The 16,012-nt window shown below is 39.7% G+C and overlaps 1 protein-coding gene across 1 annotated transcript in view; it reads right to left on the bottom strand.

The window, feature by feature from the left end:
• The window catches only part of DSCAM (DS cell adhesion molecule), a 758,565-nt gene that overhangs the window by 590,613 nt on the left and 151,940 nt on the right, over positions 1 to 16,012 (bottom strand). The window contains 1 exon segment of the mRNA XM_006024681.1: positions 14,780 to 14,926. Coding sequence (XP_006024743.1) covers positions 14,780 to 14,926 — 147 coding nt within the window.

Here is a 16,012-nt window from a genome sequence, read left to right as displayed (position 1 = left end):
GCTGGGTTTAGCAACAACAATTTCCCATACCATCTCACTCAGTGAGTTTGACCTTCTGAGCCTTTCATACAGGAGACTCCAATCCAAGTCAATAGGAGTTCTGTCAATAGGAATCCAAGTCACTGAGCGCACGTAAGATTTACTAACAAATACTACATAAAGAAGCTGCACTCTCACCAAAATGTTACTGTGGCCATTGTTTCTTTAATTATAATTTTTTCATATCATTGTTAAAGATGTTTGGGAAATGAATGGAAAAAGTTCCCATATCTTATAGGCCAACCTTTGTTATTCCATATTTATAAAGAAACATGTGGAAATGAAGCATAAAAGCAGAAGACTATACATCAGAACAACCAAGTTCTAGTCACAACTTTCCTACAGAGTTTTTCTAACAAGTTGGAGAATTCACTGAGGCTTTCTACACATGTGCTCGGGGCTGGAGAGGGTGCGTTTTAATTAGAATAGTTCTTGGATAGCCAGTCTAATGAAAACACTGCAGCACCGTGTGTTTTAAGCCCCTGCACATTTAAATAAGGCCACGGGATGCTTTAACTAAAGCTCATCTGATAAGCTTTAGTTAAAGTGTCCTAGCAGCCATTTTTAAACCCATGGGGGCTTATACACATGATGCCACAGTAATGCTAGAACATTCTAATTAGAACATGGAGAAGATTCAATTAATCATGTACACTTGTAAAGGCACCCTAAGTTGCTGCCTCTCTTTCTGCCTCATTTCCAGGATAAGCAAGTGCAAGACAGAAGGAGATGGTGAGGGCTGCTTGAAAAATAGTATGGATATACTCTGAGGTCTTCATTTCTCCATAAGTAAAATTAAAGTAATACTCAGTGACATCATTAGTATGGGGCAGTTTCTCTGGGCACCAACCTGGGGGGATGTGAGGGGGCGGGGGGGAATGGCCATTGCTGCAGCATCATATTTGTAATTGTGGTGACAACCAGAAGTCATGGCTGCCCCTGTGTGCATGGCAGCAGCTGTGGGCACCCAACCATATTGTGATGCCTCTGATATTAACTGCCTCATGGATCCTCAATGCATGTCACCAAGGAGGTTTTCAAAATCCAATGGACCATTATTTACACTCATTTTCAAAGTCCTCAAAGGACTTACTTTTTCTAAATTCTTCTTACTTTTAAAATCTGGCTCAAAATGCTTAATGAGCAAAATGTTTAAAAGCAAAGAACTGGGAAGTATTACTATTAAGAGTGTTGTTTCAGTAACTTAGAATGGATATAAAAAAAAGGGGCATGCAAAAACTAGCAGATTTTTTTAAATGAGCACAGCATCTCAAAGATCACCTTAATATCTAAGGAAGATCTTTCTCTGTTTCAGCTTTAAAATGCTGGCCTTTTGTTGTACAAATGGTGATAAAATGGTTGCTTTCCATAACTTTCAGCTTTTGTTCTAAAATTCTAGTGTTATTTTTTGGCAAAATCCTTTTGCTATTGTTTTCTTTTACTGTCAAGAATAACAATAAGGCTTAATTTTAGAGAAAGAAATGTTTCATAAAACTCAAACAAAAAAATGTTGGGGGAGCAAAAAGAAAATGAAGGCCAAAAATCCTTTTATTTCACTGGATTCTCTTATTCAATGTGTCCATACTTAAATACTACAAGGTGCAAGTACTTTGGCTTTTGTTTCATCATCTGGAACGACCTTTTGGAAAAATCACAGTCCTGTCCTGTCCCCTTCCTGATGCAAGTGAGCACAAGCACACATGCACACATGCATGCACACGCAGGCGCACACACCCTCTATTCCCTCTCCCCCATCCCTGAAGCACAATCTGAAAGAAATTGCTGTAACTGCTGTAAATCAACATAATTTCCTCTATAGGAATATGTAATCCTTCAGTTGACTTGCCCTGACCTTCCACAAGTAACAGGGTAATTGTTCTCAGGGATTTTATGAATATCGCTGTCTATTTGAAAAGAAAGCCAATGAATAAAAGAGGAAAATGAATTTGAATTCACAGTGAAAGTGAACATTGAGTACTGGGCCATACCCCAAATGGAACACAGCCAGACTCGATCCCTAGGAAGAGAGCCAAAGAAGACATCTTTCTGGCTGGCAAATTTCTACATCTGCAAAATATAGTGTGTGCAATGGGAAGTTGCGAAGTGTTCCACAAAGCAGGTTGACTGTACAATTTAAGGCTTTGGGGCATTAATCGTATCAGCTGTCCGTATTACCAGGCAGTAATAAAGCTGTAGTTTTTACTAGAGGAAAAATGATCCTCCTAAAGCTACTGCAGTGCAATGAAGGATAAATCCTTCATAAAAGAATGTTGTGAAATTAAGCTTAGAATTTAAAGCACAAATGCTTCACTCTTAATTCAGAATTAGTTTTGGCTACCTTATGAATTTCTGTAATGTCAAATAATTCATTCCTTCCTCCTTTTTAGCTCTCCATGATTGCTTCTGACTACTGTTCAGGTTTGAGATCCAAGGTTCAAAACTCACACTTTTAAAAATGACACTTATTCATTGTGGCTTCCTGTGACACAACTAGGAAGAGAGGTATCAGATGAGGACGCTGGACTGGCATTCCACAAGTGCAGATGTCTGGTCTTTTTTCTCCTGAGGGGTTAAAGCTCATATCCCACTACACTGCTGCAGGAGTGCTCAATTAGATATGAAGACAGACCTGAGACATCAGCAGTGCAGGCATGAATTTTTAACTCTTCTGTGCACTGAAGCATCAGTTGTTTTCAGTCCAATTCACTGCACAGCATGTGCAATCTTAGTTCTATGCTGAAGTAAAACTCTTGTATTAATTCATATTGAATGTGAATAAAACTCAGAGAGACAATACAGCAGCACAGGGAAAAGTAATAGAAATAAACCTGTGATCTGAATTTTATTAGTTGCTTTAAGATGAATGTTGAAAGTTTGATGAAAGTATAGACACAAGATCATTAAAATGGGGGGAAAACATAAGGACAGGAAAGGAATGATTGAACTGGGATAGAAAAAAAATAGTTGCCACAGACATATACCTACATACTTCATTTCATGCACCCATAATTCTCTCTGGCAGCTTCATGATTAATTCAAGGAGTTATTGATTTTTTCCCTTGCTCAATCCTGCTGACCTGCTTTTGTTGACAGGTCTGTGTGGATCACTCTACTCAGCCAATTGAAAGTATGGAATCACATTGGTCTCCATGCCCTGAAGAAAATATTTTTACTCATTCAACATTAACAGCATTTGAATGAATTTGAAAAATAAACACCCCTTCAAAATAAACATATGAATTAAAGAACGACATTCTGTTGCAAGGGGAAGACACTGGAAGCATAATCGGTCCCTTCAGTTATGAAGAATTCCTTCCCTTCCTTCATAGAAAAAACACCAGCTTCAAGTTCTCTAGACAATCCTTAGCAAAAGCAAAGAAAACTTGAGTCCATCATTATGGAATACTAAAAATATTTAACTGTTAGTGTGTCTCCATGGGATGATCAATTATTTCTGCACAATAAAATAGTGCTTTCCCCACAAAGTTAGGGTGAAGTAGTCCAACTTATCATAGTTCAGCCCACTGATGTTAAAATATCCTGGATTCCTAATTAAGCAATGACTAAATTTCATCCAAAACTTAAGTACAGACATGCAAAAAGCCCAAGCCTGAATTGATTCAATTTTTGTAGGTAACCTGCATAGATTGAAGTGGCAATCAAGTGAACAGACATTCACTTTTGATTCTGGAAATGCAGCCACATGCCTGCAGTGGCTCAGGCCAGAAGCTAGAGGGCACTAGAGTGAGACCTCCATTCCCTTCTGCAATGGTCAGGCTGGAGGGAAGCTGAGCTGATGGAGGGGATATGGCTAGGTCCTGGCAGGCTGAGTATGATTGGGGAGGGGTTTAAACCCCCACCCTGGCCTGCAGTGATCCCAGCCGAGGTGTGCCTGGAGTGGGAGGGGAGAAGCAGCCCTTGCCTGGCTTTTAGTTGGCGGGGGGGAAGGAGCATGGCCAGACCCTGGCCCCTGGCCAGACACTGGTTTAGCATAGCCCTCTAAGGCAAAGGCAGCAAGGATGGAGTTTATTCCCCCCTCTATCCCCTCTCCCCACCCAGGGGAATGCAGCCAGGGTCTGCCAGCCCCAGCCACCACCTCTGCCACTCACCCCTGGCCAGGCAGACCTGGGTGGGGTCCCCCAGGAGGAGAGGGGAGGGTGGGGGGAATAAACCCCCTCCCTGACCCCTTTGCCTCAGGGGCCATGCCGGCCAGCATCTGGCCATGCCCCTGCCCCTGCAGCAGCCCCTGTCATGGTGTCCTGGGGAACGCAAGCCTCTTCCTGGTGGGGGGGACTCCACTGTGGGCAGGAGCAGGGTGGGCAGAGCTGCCACAGCCTGCACAGAATGAGTGGCAGCTGCAGTGGCAGCTCTAGGGGAGGTTCAGGGGGCTATGGCCACCCCAAACTTTGCCTTAGCCCCTATAGCCACCCCTCCAAGCCCTACCACTACCACTTGCCTTATGCAGGTTGCAGCAGCTTTGCCTGCCTTGTTCCCACCCACAGCACAGCCCACACACCAAGAAGGGGCTGTCACTCCCTGGGACCCTGTCAGGGTCCCTCTCCCCTCATTGTTCCATCTTGAGAGCAGAGGGGTGAGGCCAGTCCTGTTCTCTGGAGCAGACAGCACAGCACAGCCCAGTCCAGTGCTGAACAGCATGCTGGGAGACTCTCATTTAACTTAAACCGGGAAGGGGTCTGGGACAGAAGTTCCATAAACAGATTTGACCTCATTCAGTTAAGTCTGATACTACATTCAACCAGGTTTATCTCGAACTGGTTTCAGCCATTTTGAAACTGGTTTATGTGAATTGAACTTCTGTTCTGTTGCAGGTTTAAATTAGTTTCTGGTCACTTAAACTAGTTTATGTGAAACTTTTGTTCCTAGCCAAACTGAACAGAAAAAACATGTCATTACAATCAAGACAATGACAGAATCAGCATCTGACCAACCAAAAACTTCTTCCTCTATTTTTATTAATCATAGATCCATTAAAGACAGAAATAAATAAATAAGACAATATTTTGATGTGACACTGCTTTTAAGAAACCTAAATGAAGCAGCAAAATAAAAAAGATGCTTTTATGTCTTAGCTTGAATTAAATCAGGAAGCACCCGTTATCAAAAAGAGACCAGAGTATTTCTAAACAGAGCTTTTTGGTTCAAATTTAACTTTCCAGAGGGGAAGATGACTCAGGGTAATCACTGCATTTTGGGTGTCCATCCAAACCGCTAAAACTGTGATGGTTTACCCAGCAGTACTATTCCCAATAGAGTAGTTGTTTTACTTCATATCAATTAGATTGCTTAAGTCTTCGCTCGAATATACTACTGCAGGCTGAATCCAGATGTCAACTATTAAAAATTGACTTCATGTCAAAATAAGAATACAGGTCAAACATCACTGCATGTGAAAATGTCTACATTTTACTATTATGAAATCCACAGATACATAGATAAAGGCTTTACGGCATAATAGGATAAGAGTAGTAAGGCATATGCTTATTAAAATGAATGAGCTGATTCATCAGTTTCACTTCCTCAGATCATAGCTGTCATTGCTCACAAGACATTTTCATCCAGTTGGACTCAAAATTTTGATAGAATAATCTAGAAAACCCAGGGTATCCAGAGAATATTCAGTGTCTACTCACTGGTATCTGGCACAATAACAACTAAAAGCATGGTTTAACAAGGAAGAAGTGATGGCAATATCACTGTTTTTAATACAACTGGTAATTTAGAGCTGGATCCCACCAACAGATTCACCCAGGGCCACCTGTGTACTCAGTCCATTCCCAGCTTTAAGAAGCGTGGAAGAATTGTGCATTTGGACAACAGCTCAAAATCTTCCCTGAAATATTTCATTCAAATTGTCTGTATCATGCAAGTAAAGTTATACAGATCAAGCTGTAAATAAACAAGAATGGTACAAACGTTTCATGTCAATTTAGAAAAGAGTTCAGAGGGCTACCATGAACGATAGTCATTAGTCCAGTCTTATTTCATAACTTTTTAAACCACTAATAATGGTAAGATAAATAGCATCTTAAATTAGCACCTGAACAGTATTTATATGAAAGTGTTATGAACACCAGCAAGTAGGCAGAAAATTAGTATAATGGGAACTAAAGTACTTACAACAAATAATCAAACAAGAAAATGTGAGTCAATTTGAAAAAAATAAAAGTAAGTTCAGGTACCGCCTCTGGGGTAGAATATTACAGCACAGATATTCCCCGTAAGAGACAGCAACAGTGCTGAAAATAACCTATTCATGACAATGGGTATCAAAATGCACATTGGGTGACAAAATAACATGATGGCAAAATAGAACAAAAAAAGATCTTGTAATGCTATGCTTGGTCCAACTGATCCTATGCAGAGCTCCACTGAAATCAATCTGGCTCCATAACAGGGAAATCCAGAGGGAGTGCAGCGATTCATGTGAGCTCTTAGGATAAAGTCTGGCCAGAACCCCTGCTTTTGAGGTTCTGTAGTCCAGGAGGTGAGTGCTGCCACTACTGTCACTCACCCCCCTCCTTTCACCTGCTGCTGAATTAATTGACGAGGCAGAGGGAGGGGAAGGGCAAACAGCCACATTCACCCCTTGGACTCTGGAGCCATGCAAAGGCACGGGCTCTGGTTAGACCTGCCCCTACCAGTTGGTGAGCTCACAGTCCACTGTGCATCTGCTGCAATTCCTTAACCCAGGTTCAGTTCATTCACACACTGCAGGACTGCCATAGGCTGAGTATTCAGATCATCATTTAATACTAACGTGCCTTTGTATGGCTTAAATGTGTTGCCATAACTGCCAAATCTAAGTGTAGATGAAGACTGCAGTGCTCTATTTTAGATAACACCGGGTGTCTCTACACAAGACCCTTAATGCACAGTAGACTAATTCCACTGTGCATTAGCACGTCACAGCAAAAACTGTGCTAATACACTAATGCACAGTAGAATTAGTCTACTGTGCATTAAGCATCACCAAAAGACCGCGCACCATTGCTACTGCATATTATGTAGTATGCAACGGCTACTGCACATTTATGTAGTACCCCATATTAAGCTGCAGTAGCAATGGTGCATTAATGCTTGTGTACATGTGCCTACCATCTGGTAACTCCTGGGAAATATGAATTGATTAATGTCAACGCTTGCAATTAATAGAACTATTCATGGCAAGAGATCTAAAAGCTCTTAAACCTTTTAAAGTAAAAATTTGAAAAATGGTGTATAAATAAATAATACAGTTCATTACATTAAATTCAGGTCAGTATAGAAGAATGTAGATATACTCAAGCCTTTGTCCATTCACTGTGTCTAATCTATTACCCATGGAAAGCACTGTGGCTTACAGACTCATCAGCTGTCATCTTCATGTCAAGCAAAGCTATTCAGGGACTTGTTTACCATTCATATTACTCACCTTTCATTCAAAGCTGATATTCTTTCACTGCTTATTTTAAACCCCATCATGCACAGTAATTACTGTCCCTATTCTTTTTCTAATTTTTAATTGGCCATACCTTATATATAGTTCAGCCAGACCCTTTCCAGGGTTATAAGTAGATAGGAAAAATGAGGGGAATTGAGGTGAAGTGACTACAGACCTCTAAATCGCCCTTTTTTCTGGATAAGCCCTTAAAATCTCAAAACCCATCAGTTCTCAACATCTAGGTAGGTGGTACTCGCAATAGAAAAAAATGGGTAAGAACAAAATATATATTAGAGTTATATATTCACATACATTTCATATGTTGCAATATTAAAATGTTGCAACATAGCATGTACAAGATTAATGGGTGATTTCTCTCCTTACACTTTCCATTTTTCTTCCATTTGTCTTGGCTTACCTGTTCCCCTGTCTTTTCACAATTGTTTTTCCTGTTTTTTCCATTTTCCTTATCTGCTTTTTCCCATCACATGAAGTAGACAATATTACAATTAAATTTGTGATCCCCAGACAACCTAAGATCTGGGGGAATGAAGGGTGGGGGGAGAAAGAAAAAAAAAAGACTGTTTGTGGCTATACCTCTAAAGTAGATCTTTGTAATTTTTTTGATCAACAGGAAAATTGTCAAAAAACAGCTCAAATCATTTCTGAATATGATTTTGGAGGCCAAGAAAAAACATTGGAAGAGTCCAAATGTTTTTGTTTTTACACTTTCAAAACAGAACATTTTGAATTTTCAAAATGGCACTTTAATTTCAAAACTGGACTGTGGGGTGGCTGGAGCCACGCACTAAAGCTGGGGACCTCGGGGGAACCTCTGAGCACCCCAGGACATGGCCTGGGGATCCTGGGAGTCACGGCAGACTTCCTGGAAAAAAAGCCAGAGCCAGCACAGGAGCGGTACATGCCAACACTGCACATTGTTTATTGCTGCACAATAACTGCATGTGTAGATGCACCTCTTTGGTATTCTCCCACCACTCTTCCTCATTTACTTATATACCTCAGTCTTGTCCTTTCTTTGTCTCTTCCAGTGTTCTACACTCACTGCTTTTAATAACCTCTTGGGTACTCCTTTCATCCCTTCAGTCTCCATTCTTGTACTCTTCCACTAGGTTCAGGAAATGATTAATGGCTTAAGGAATATATGCTGCTCTCTACTCTCCACCAGGGAGGAACAAATCTGTGACAATTTTTCTTTGCCATCTTCTTCAGTCTGACTTTGCTATTCTAGGCCTAAACTGCTCACAGCAACAAGTCAGAATTGTGAGCAGCCCCAAGCACTAGTATCCTCCTGGAGGCTGAACACAGGTAGCAGAAAATGTGGCACAACACAAGCACTGCATAGTTTTAAAAAGCTACTGTAAATGTTTTTTTTCCCCAACTGTCACTGTACAGTTGTGCATCTCTGAATCCTTTAGACCCTGTGGGGCCTAAATTGTTTACAGTGGTTCCAAGGTCAATACTGAACTGAGCCAGCTTCCAAGAGCTGGGGTGTATCGAGGGAGTTTCATTAAGGAAAGCAGTAAGTAGGGGGAAAAAAATCCTCAGACACATGAGTAGCTGGTGCAAAGCTAGCTATTGGTCACTAAACAAGATTTATAAGAGAGGATCACTCCATCTTTCATGTTTAGCATTGTCTAAAGAGCATTTTACAAAAGCTGGTTGTTGACGTGAGTATTGAAAGAAAAGTGGCAAGCAAACAAATCAGCTATTATGACTCCTTGGATATGAAGTTCATAAATAGTTCTAAGCCTTGGCTTGCAGGACACAATTCACTAGAAAGCATACCTGGGTCTTAAATATGATGCTATGTTACCTTCAAAGATTACGATTTCAAGGATTTAAGCCCTTTCATGCTGCTCCAGAACACCCACAGCTCTTTGGTTTGACACTTTTTAAATAATATTATGATGATGTTAAAACATACTGTGAGAAAGATGTAATCATTCAAGGCCTTTTTTTTCCCCACTAGAAAACATGAATGGGCAAATATTTAAGCAATATATAGCATATTTGAAGTTGGCTGGCAATTCCATGAATTTACTGTTGTCTCTTCCTAAATCCCTAAGGATTTATACAACAGAACTGGTTGAATTTTTTTCCGCTGAAGGACCATTTCCTTAAAAATGGCTATCAAAAGCAAAAATTTCTATGGAAATTTTAGCTTTTTTTCCCCTAGTCAAAACATAGAAATTAAAATGATCTCTCTTTTTTTACTGCCATCCCTTTCTCCTTCCCTTCTCCCCTCCTCTCCACCCCCAAAAATCTTCTCTCTTTTTCCATGTTGTCACCAGGAGAGTGGTGGCACAAAGGAGAGAAATAAAAATAATCAATGCTATTTATAATTTGTAAAATTGAATCTTCTTCAATTTTTACATTGAACGTTTTTTTTTATTATTGTAATTATAAAATGTTTGTTAAAAAAAAGAGAAATGCAGATTGGGGAAAACTTTTGTTAAGAACGTGTCATTTTTTCCACACACCTTTTTTTTCTTTCATATGACATAGGCTCTTATATGGTACCTGTCAGTGGAATCCGAAACGCTAACTTGCAAAACAACAGAAAGATATATAGGGACAGTCATTCTCTGAATAATGTGAATATAGGTAAGAGGTCTCTACATGAAACCCTTAGATGATAAACATTCAGGGTACTTGGAACTAAGGAGGGAGAAAGGAGACACATTCAGAGACTTCTCCTTATCCATACTATTTGATAGTTACAAGGACGCAGAAGTATTTTATAGTCAGTTGCTCTTCTTGTATGCTAGGGAATCCCAACTGCCCTGGAAATTATCTGAAACTACTACTGGGGATAACTCCAAATCGCTCTCTATGCTGTCATCCTTGCAAAACTACAACTCTGTCATGTAACTGGAACCAAAAAATAAAGAGACATCTCCTACAAATTATAACATATTGTTATCACCATGGAGAGCCTTCTGCTCTCAAACAATTTCAGTGGTAGCTCTGAATGTACAAACAAAATAGAAGCAAGCCATAAAGTGAGAGATGGTGCAAGATGGTGCATCAGTATAAAAACAAACAAGGGCCTTAGGTAAAACACAATGAGTGTATCTACATATGCAGTTAATGCAACATAATAAACTCTGGCACCATTTGAGCTGGAGAAAATTGTTCCCAGGCTCCATATCTACATATGCACCAGAATAGCAGCAATTTGAGCAGGGACAGAACAGGCCCCCCTGGCTAGCTGGACTAACTGGGTGCATTTTGTGTCCATGGTCAGCATCTACGTATGCATTTCAGCACAGTAAATTAGTCCTCTGTAAGATAGTACTATCCCCAACAGCGCTATCTTATGGCAGAGTTAATTAATTTACTGCACCCTATACTGTCGCACACGTAGACAGTGATGCTTTATTGTGGAGCTCATTGGTCTACTCCGCAGTAGAGCCCATGTGTAGATGCACCCAGTACAAGTGTTCTCCCTGAAAACTAGATTTTGGTATGTATAATAAACAGAAACACATTAAAAGAGGGAAGGGGGGGAAAGAGAGAAAAGCATTCAAAGAACTGTATTTACATGAAATGACACCAAGAAATAATGACACCAAGCATAATGCGTAATAACTGAGTGTCTGAAAGAAGGAGTTGTGGCTCATCTGCAAATCCCTTTATCTTAAAAATTCAGAATGCACACCCAAATATTGAAGCATCTGAAATATTTACTCTGGATTATATCTGAAAGTATTTTATACAAATATAATTCAAAGCAAAAAACCCTTCTCTGAAATCAAAATGTGGAGCACCCAATTGGAAAGCTGGATTTTTAAGGGGTCTCACATTTCTGCCCAGAAGCCTAAGCCTGCAGTCTTACATATGTTTATTTAAACAAGAACCACACATCTTATGGAAGATTTCCTTTGCAGCTCTCTTCTTTTGTAGTATAACACCTAGTTTTTTTCCCCTACTACAATACCCTACTGTATTCCAAAGACGCTTTGTCCAATACAAATTATGATCATCTTCAATTGATATACTTCTAACAGTATCCCTGAAGTGGTTTTTGCTCATCTTAGTTTTCCCTTTTGATGACATTGATGAATCACAAACAATCAGCCATATTTTTATCTCATACTGGCACTAATATTCTAATAGTAAAATCTAAAACAAAAAATATACCATGACACATTTCTTTTCACCATGTCACTGAAGTTGTTCAGACAGAGGTAGAAAAGTTGTGCTAGTATTGGATATCTAAGTAAGAATATGTTTTTCCTCAAGATACTGATCTTTAGTGGAAAACAACTCAATAGTCCTGTTATATCTTAGCATCCTATTCATCAGCAGTGGGAAACTGAGACTGTGAGGTTAATCACTCTTCACCATTTGAGTTCGTGGCCATATTATTGTTGAATTGATCACGAGCAGAACTCAAGGCTTATATAGCACATGCAGGGGAGATCTGGGTTATTTTTTAGATCTCACTATTAAGTTGCTGTTAAAATATTGAGAGTAGAAACAGCAAAAATCTACAATCATTCTGATTAGACTGCATTAATGTTTCCTCACCCCATTTTAACATGCATTGAAGAATTTATCAGAACAATAGCAAGTAAATAAAGATGCGTTATGGAATCCATTCTCTACTTGTATCTCAGGAATCAGATCTTACAGAGTATTTTATATTACACGGTGAGATAGGCTAAGTACAAATGTTAAATGAGCATCTGTTCTATTGGACGCTTTTCACGTGCTTTGGGACTGCTTAAAGTTTTATTGACTATTTTATCAGGCCGAATCTGAATCTGGACTGATTCAATTAATTGATTTGGATCACTGTCCTGATTTGATTCAGTTGAATCTAAATCTGAAGATTCGAAGCTGATTCAGAGAATCAGCGATTCAGACACAGACACAGCTTATATGTTTTTTCTACATACCTCAAGGTATGAGGCATGGTTCATGAACTCTGCGATGGTGGGGCAGATGGAGCTCTCCCATCCCCCCCCCGCCCGGCTTGTGCTTGGCTGCAAACCTGGAAGTGGACCAGAAGTACTTCCGGTCCACTCCAGGTCCACCATTGAGCATGGAGGACGCCCCCCCCATGCCCCTCTTGGCTTGGTGATTGGCCATGGGGGGACCCCAGGTGCCGCCCCAGACCCAGGAGACACCAGTCGCCAAGCCAGGGGGGTCCCCTGCACACTCCCTGGCGGACCCAGACTGGAAGTGCGGTCCACTTCCGGGTCCACTGCCGAGCATGTTGGAGACTCCCTTGCACTCCCATGGGATGCTCCATCCTCCTCAGCATCACAGCATTCATGAGCCACCTGCTACCTTGAGGTATGTAGAAAAAACATTTAAAGCTATGTCTATGTCTGAATTGCTGAATCTTTCTGAATCAATTTGGAGGGTTCTGATTTGATTCGGAGAGATTAAAGGGTCCTCTGATTTGATTCGGAAATGGAGATTTGACCACCGAATCAGCCAAATCTGCCGAATCAGCAACTGAAGCTTCGTAGAGCCCTACTATGCAGCCAAGATATCTCTACAATGCCTGCAGAAAAATAAACTGTATTTCAGATTCCAGAATTTGGTGAGGGCAATTAAGTGATTCAAAAATAGTCTGTATACACATTAGAGAAAGAATCAGGTTCTAAGAGGAAAAAATGATGCTGGTAGAGAAATTTTTCACGCTAAACTGAAGTGAAAATGAGGACTAAATGAACTTAAAGTAATATTACAATAGTTAATGGCAAACTTAGTGGATAACAGGAATTAAGCAATGTTATTTAATAGCCTATTTTAAGAGTAATAAGAATGAAATAGAAACCTATGTAACTACATTGTTGGCAATTTTTAACTATATTTCTTCATTATTTTTAAAAGGTTCTATTAATAACAAGATATTTGTAATGATGGAGGATCAAATCTAGCTCTCGATACTCAAGCACCAAACCACATCATTATGTCAGATGCTATATGTCAGATACTAGCATATGCTTTGAAAGCCTCAAAGCCCAGATTGTACTACTGGATATGCAGGCAAGTCATTATATACATGTATTCTCACTGATATCCATGAAGCCCTGCGGATAAACATGCCCACCCACAACAATGGATTTACTGTACTTAAAAACTATACCAACCCAGCCGGATAGGGTGATCAATTACTAAAGATACATCAATTCAGTACCAGTTGAGTCTATTATTATCATGTCTGAATAGAACTATAAGGAGGAAATTGTTTAAATGACAGGTATTACAAACAGTTAGTAAAGCTGAGAATACAAGTTATATAGAAACAAAGAACTCCAAATCTTGTGTATATATATCATTTGCATGCACAATAGCCGCTGCATTCTGGATAAAATAGAATACAGTCATAATACAGGGATGTACACTTTCAACAGATGGTCTATGTATAGTGTTCATTATTCTATGGAATTCTTCTATTAGCCAGAAAATGTATTTCAGTGTGGAATCTTAACTCCACTGAAATCAATGACTAGACTGCTACCTACCATTTCAATGGAGCCAGGATTTCATTCTGAGTTCCAGCATCCATTTTGTGAGGTCTTATCGGGTTAATAGATGTTTTAAACGGAAATCTTTGTTGGGTGTATAAGTAATCGTAGTGCGCTTTAGATATTTTGCAGAAGCCTTACTCTGAAATCCTCTATTTGAATAAATTTTCCAAACTCTTCCAGTTGCAAAGTACGTTGTCACTATACATAGTAGGGCAGATAGTTCCTTTAATAAAATACAGTTTAACTTCAATGTATTCATGAGTACATTTGGCATGCAATGTAAATTACAATGTGTCTAAGCTTCTAGCTATACCTGAGATAAAAGGTGTCAGGTATTAAAGTATAGGAGTCAGTTGTATGCATCCTTTAACAAAACTACAATTAATTTAACTTGCTCTTTCTTTTTATCCTTAAAAATGTCACCACTAAAAATGGAAACAATCAACAAACAGATTACGACATTCCAAAAACAAAAATTCTCTGGCTCACAGGACTGTCTACATAAAATAAAATCAAGCCTATGCCACAATTCCAGGAAACTCTGATTTCATGCTTGGTGTATAACAAAGTACACGTTAATTTCCCTAGAAGCATGCTAGAAAAAAAACCAGAGCTGTCTGAAAGCTTCATGTCACACCTAATCATGTAGATGCATCAGTGCTAGCATGTAGTACGTTAAAGGAAGAAATACCATTCAGTTACAATCAACTTTAAAGGAAACATCAAGCGTTATAAAAGACACAGAAACCACATCCAACAGAAAAAGAAAGCCATTAAAGCTTACCTGAGACAAGTGAGACTGTGTCTTTCTCCCATGAGACAACAGTGATGTATGCCTCCACAGAGGAGGGGATAATGCACTTGAAGACCGCTACATTGCCTCTCATGGCTTTCTGGTCCTCCACACGGACAGTATAGGGTTCCCGTAAAACTAAAATGGAAGAAACAGTTTTGTTGAGTTTGTGAGAAGGCAAAGAAAAGACAAGGAAAAAGAAGTTTAACTGGTATAGCAGATGGGTATCAGTTCAAGGAGAGAATGCAGGTAAGGCCCTTTTTTGCCCATATAAAGGAAATCTGAAGGAGATGAGCTGATGCCCACCAGCCCTTCCACTTCCACTTCCATGCACTTACAGAAAACATAGTAGAAACTACCAGTCCATTATGGTAGGGTCATACCCTGCTACTGTCCTTACAAAATATCCTTTATCCTGGGTGATTTTTTAGGATTTAACCTTCCTAAGAGTAAGGAAAGGAGAATCAATTTTGTAGAGCCAACCTGAACAGTCTCCATAAAAAAGAAACACTTCAAAAACCACTTGTTTCTCTAATATTGTTGTAGAAGTATCTAGCTCTCTCATCATTCTATATGTCTAGAATCTTATATGGCACATCATTCACAAGTTGAGTGTTCTCTTAACCAGAGGGTACACAATACCCTGGACATGACTAAGCTTCCACGACAGTGCTTCTGCAGAATTAAACTACTGAGTTTCTTCTGGTAAAAGAAGTAATGAGGATAACAGAAGAATCAGAAGGGTGGGAGAGAACATCACAAGATATTTAGGTTGGGAGAGAGAGAAGAGTTGAAGGATCCTTGTAATATTCACTGATTTTTGAAAGCCCCACATGCTGGAGGGGGGTGTTTATATAAACTTCAGTTTTTGTTTAAAAACAAGAAGTCTCTACCCCTCATAATTACAAAGAAGCCCCTTAAATGGAATGCAGCTATACCCATTAATGCTATCTGAGGGTCTGATCCACATATTTTAATCAACCTTATGTGTAAAAGTCAAAAGTAATTCAACTTGGCCATCTGCCTGAATCTTCCACTCTGTCAGGGTAGATTCTCAGGGTAATAGCTGAACAGGCTACGTCTGCTGCTACGAACATTCCAGGTTGAATGCCGGGGTATCCATGGCCTACCCATCCAGTCAGTCCAACTTTATGGTACGCTATTCAGTTAATGATACATCAAACTCTAATAACCCCTCCAAGTGGCTGAGATTCTGAAAGTGGA

Source organism: Alligator sinensis, unplaced genomic scaffold (genome assembly GCF_000455745.1).
Source record: "Alligator sinensis unplaced genomic scaffold, ASM45574v1 scaffold424_1, whole genome shotgun sequence".
NCBI classification, from domain to species: domain Eukaryota; kingdom Metazoa; phylum Chordata; order Crocodylia; family Alligatoridae; genus Alligator; species Alligator sinensis.
Note: the sequence above shows the minus strand (reverse complement) of the source record. Positions and strands in the feature narration are given on the sequence as shown.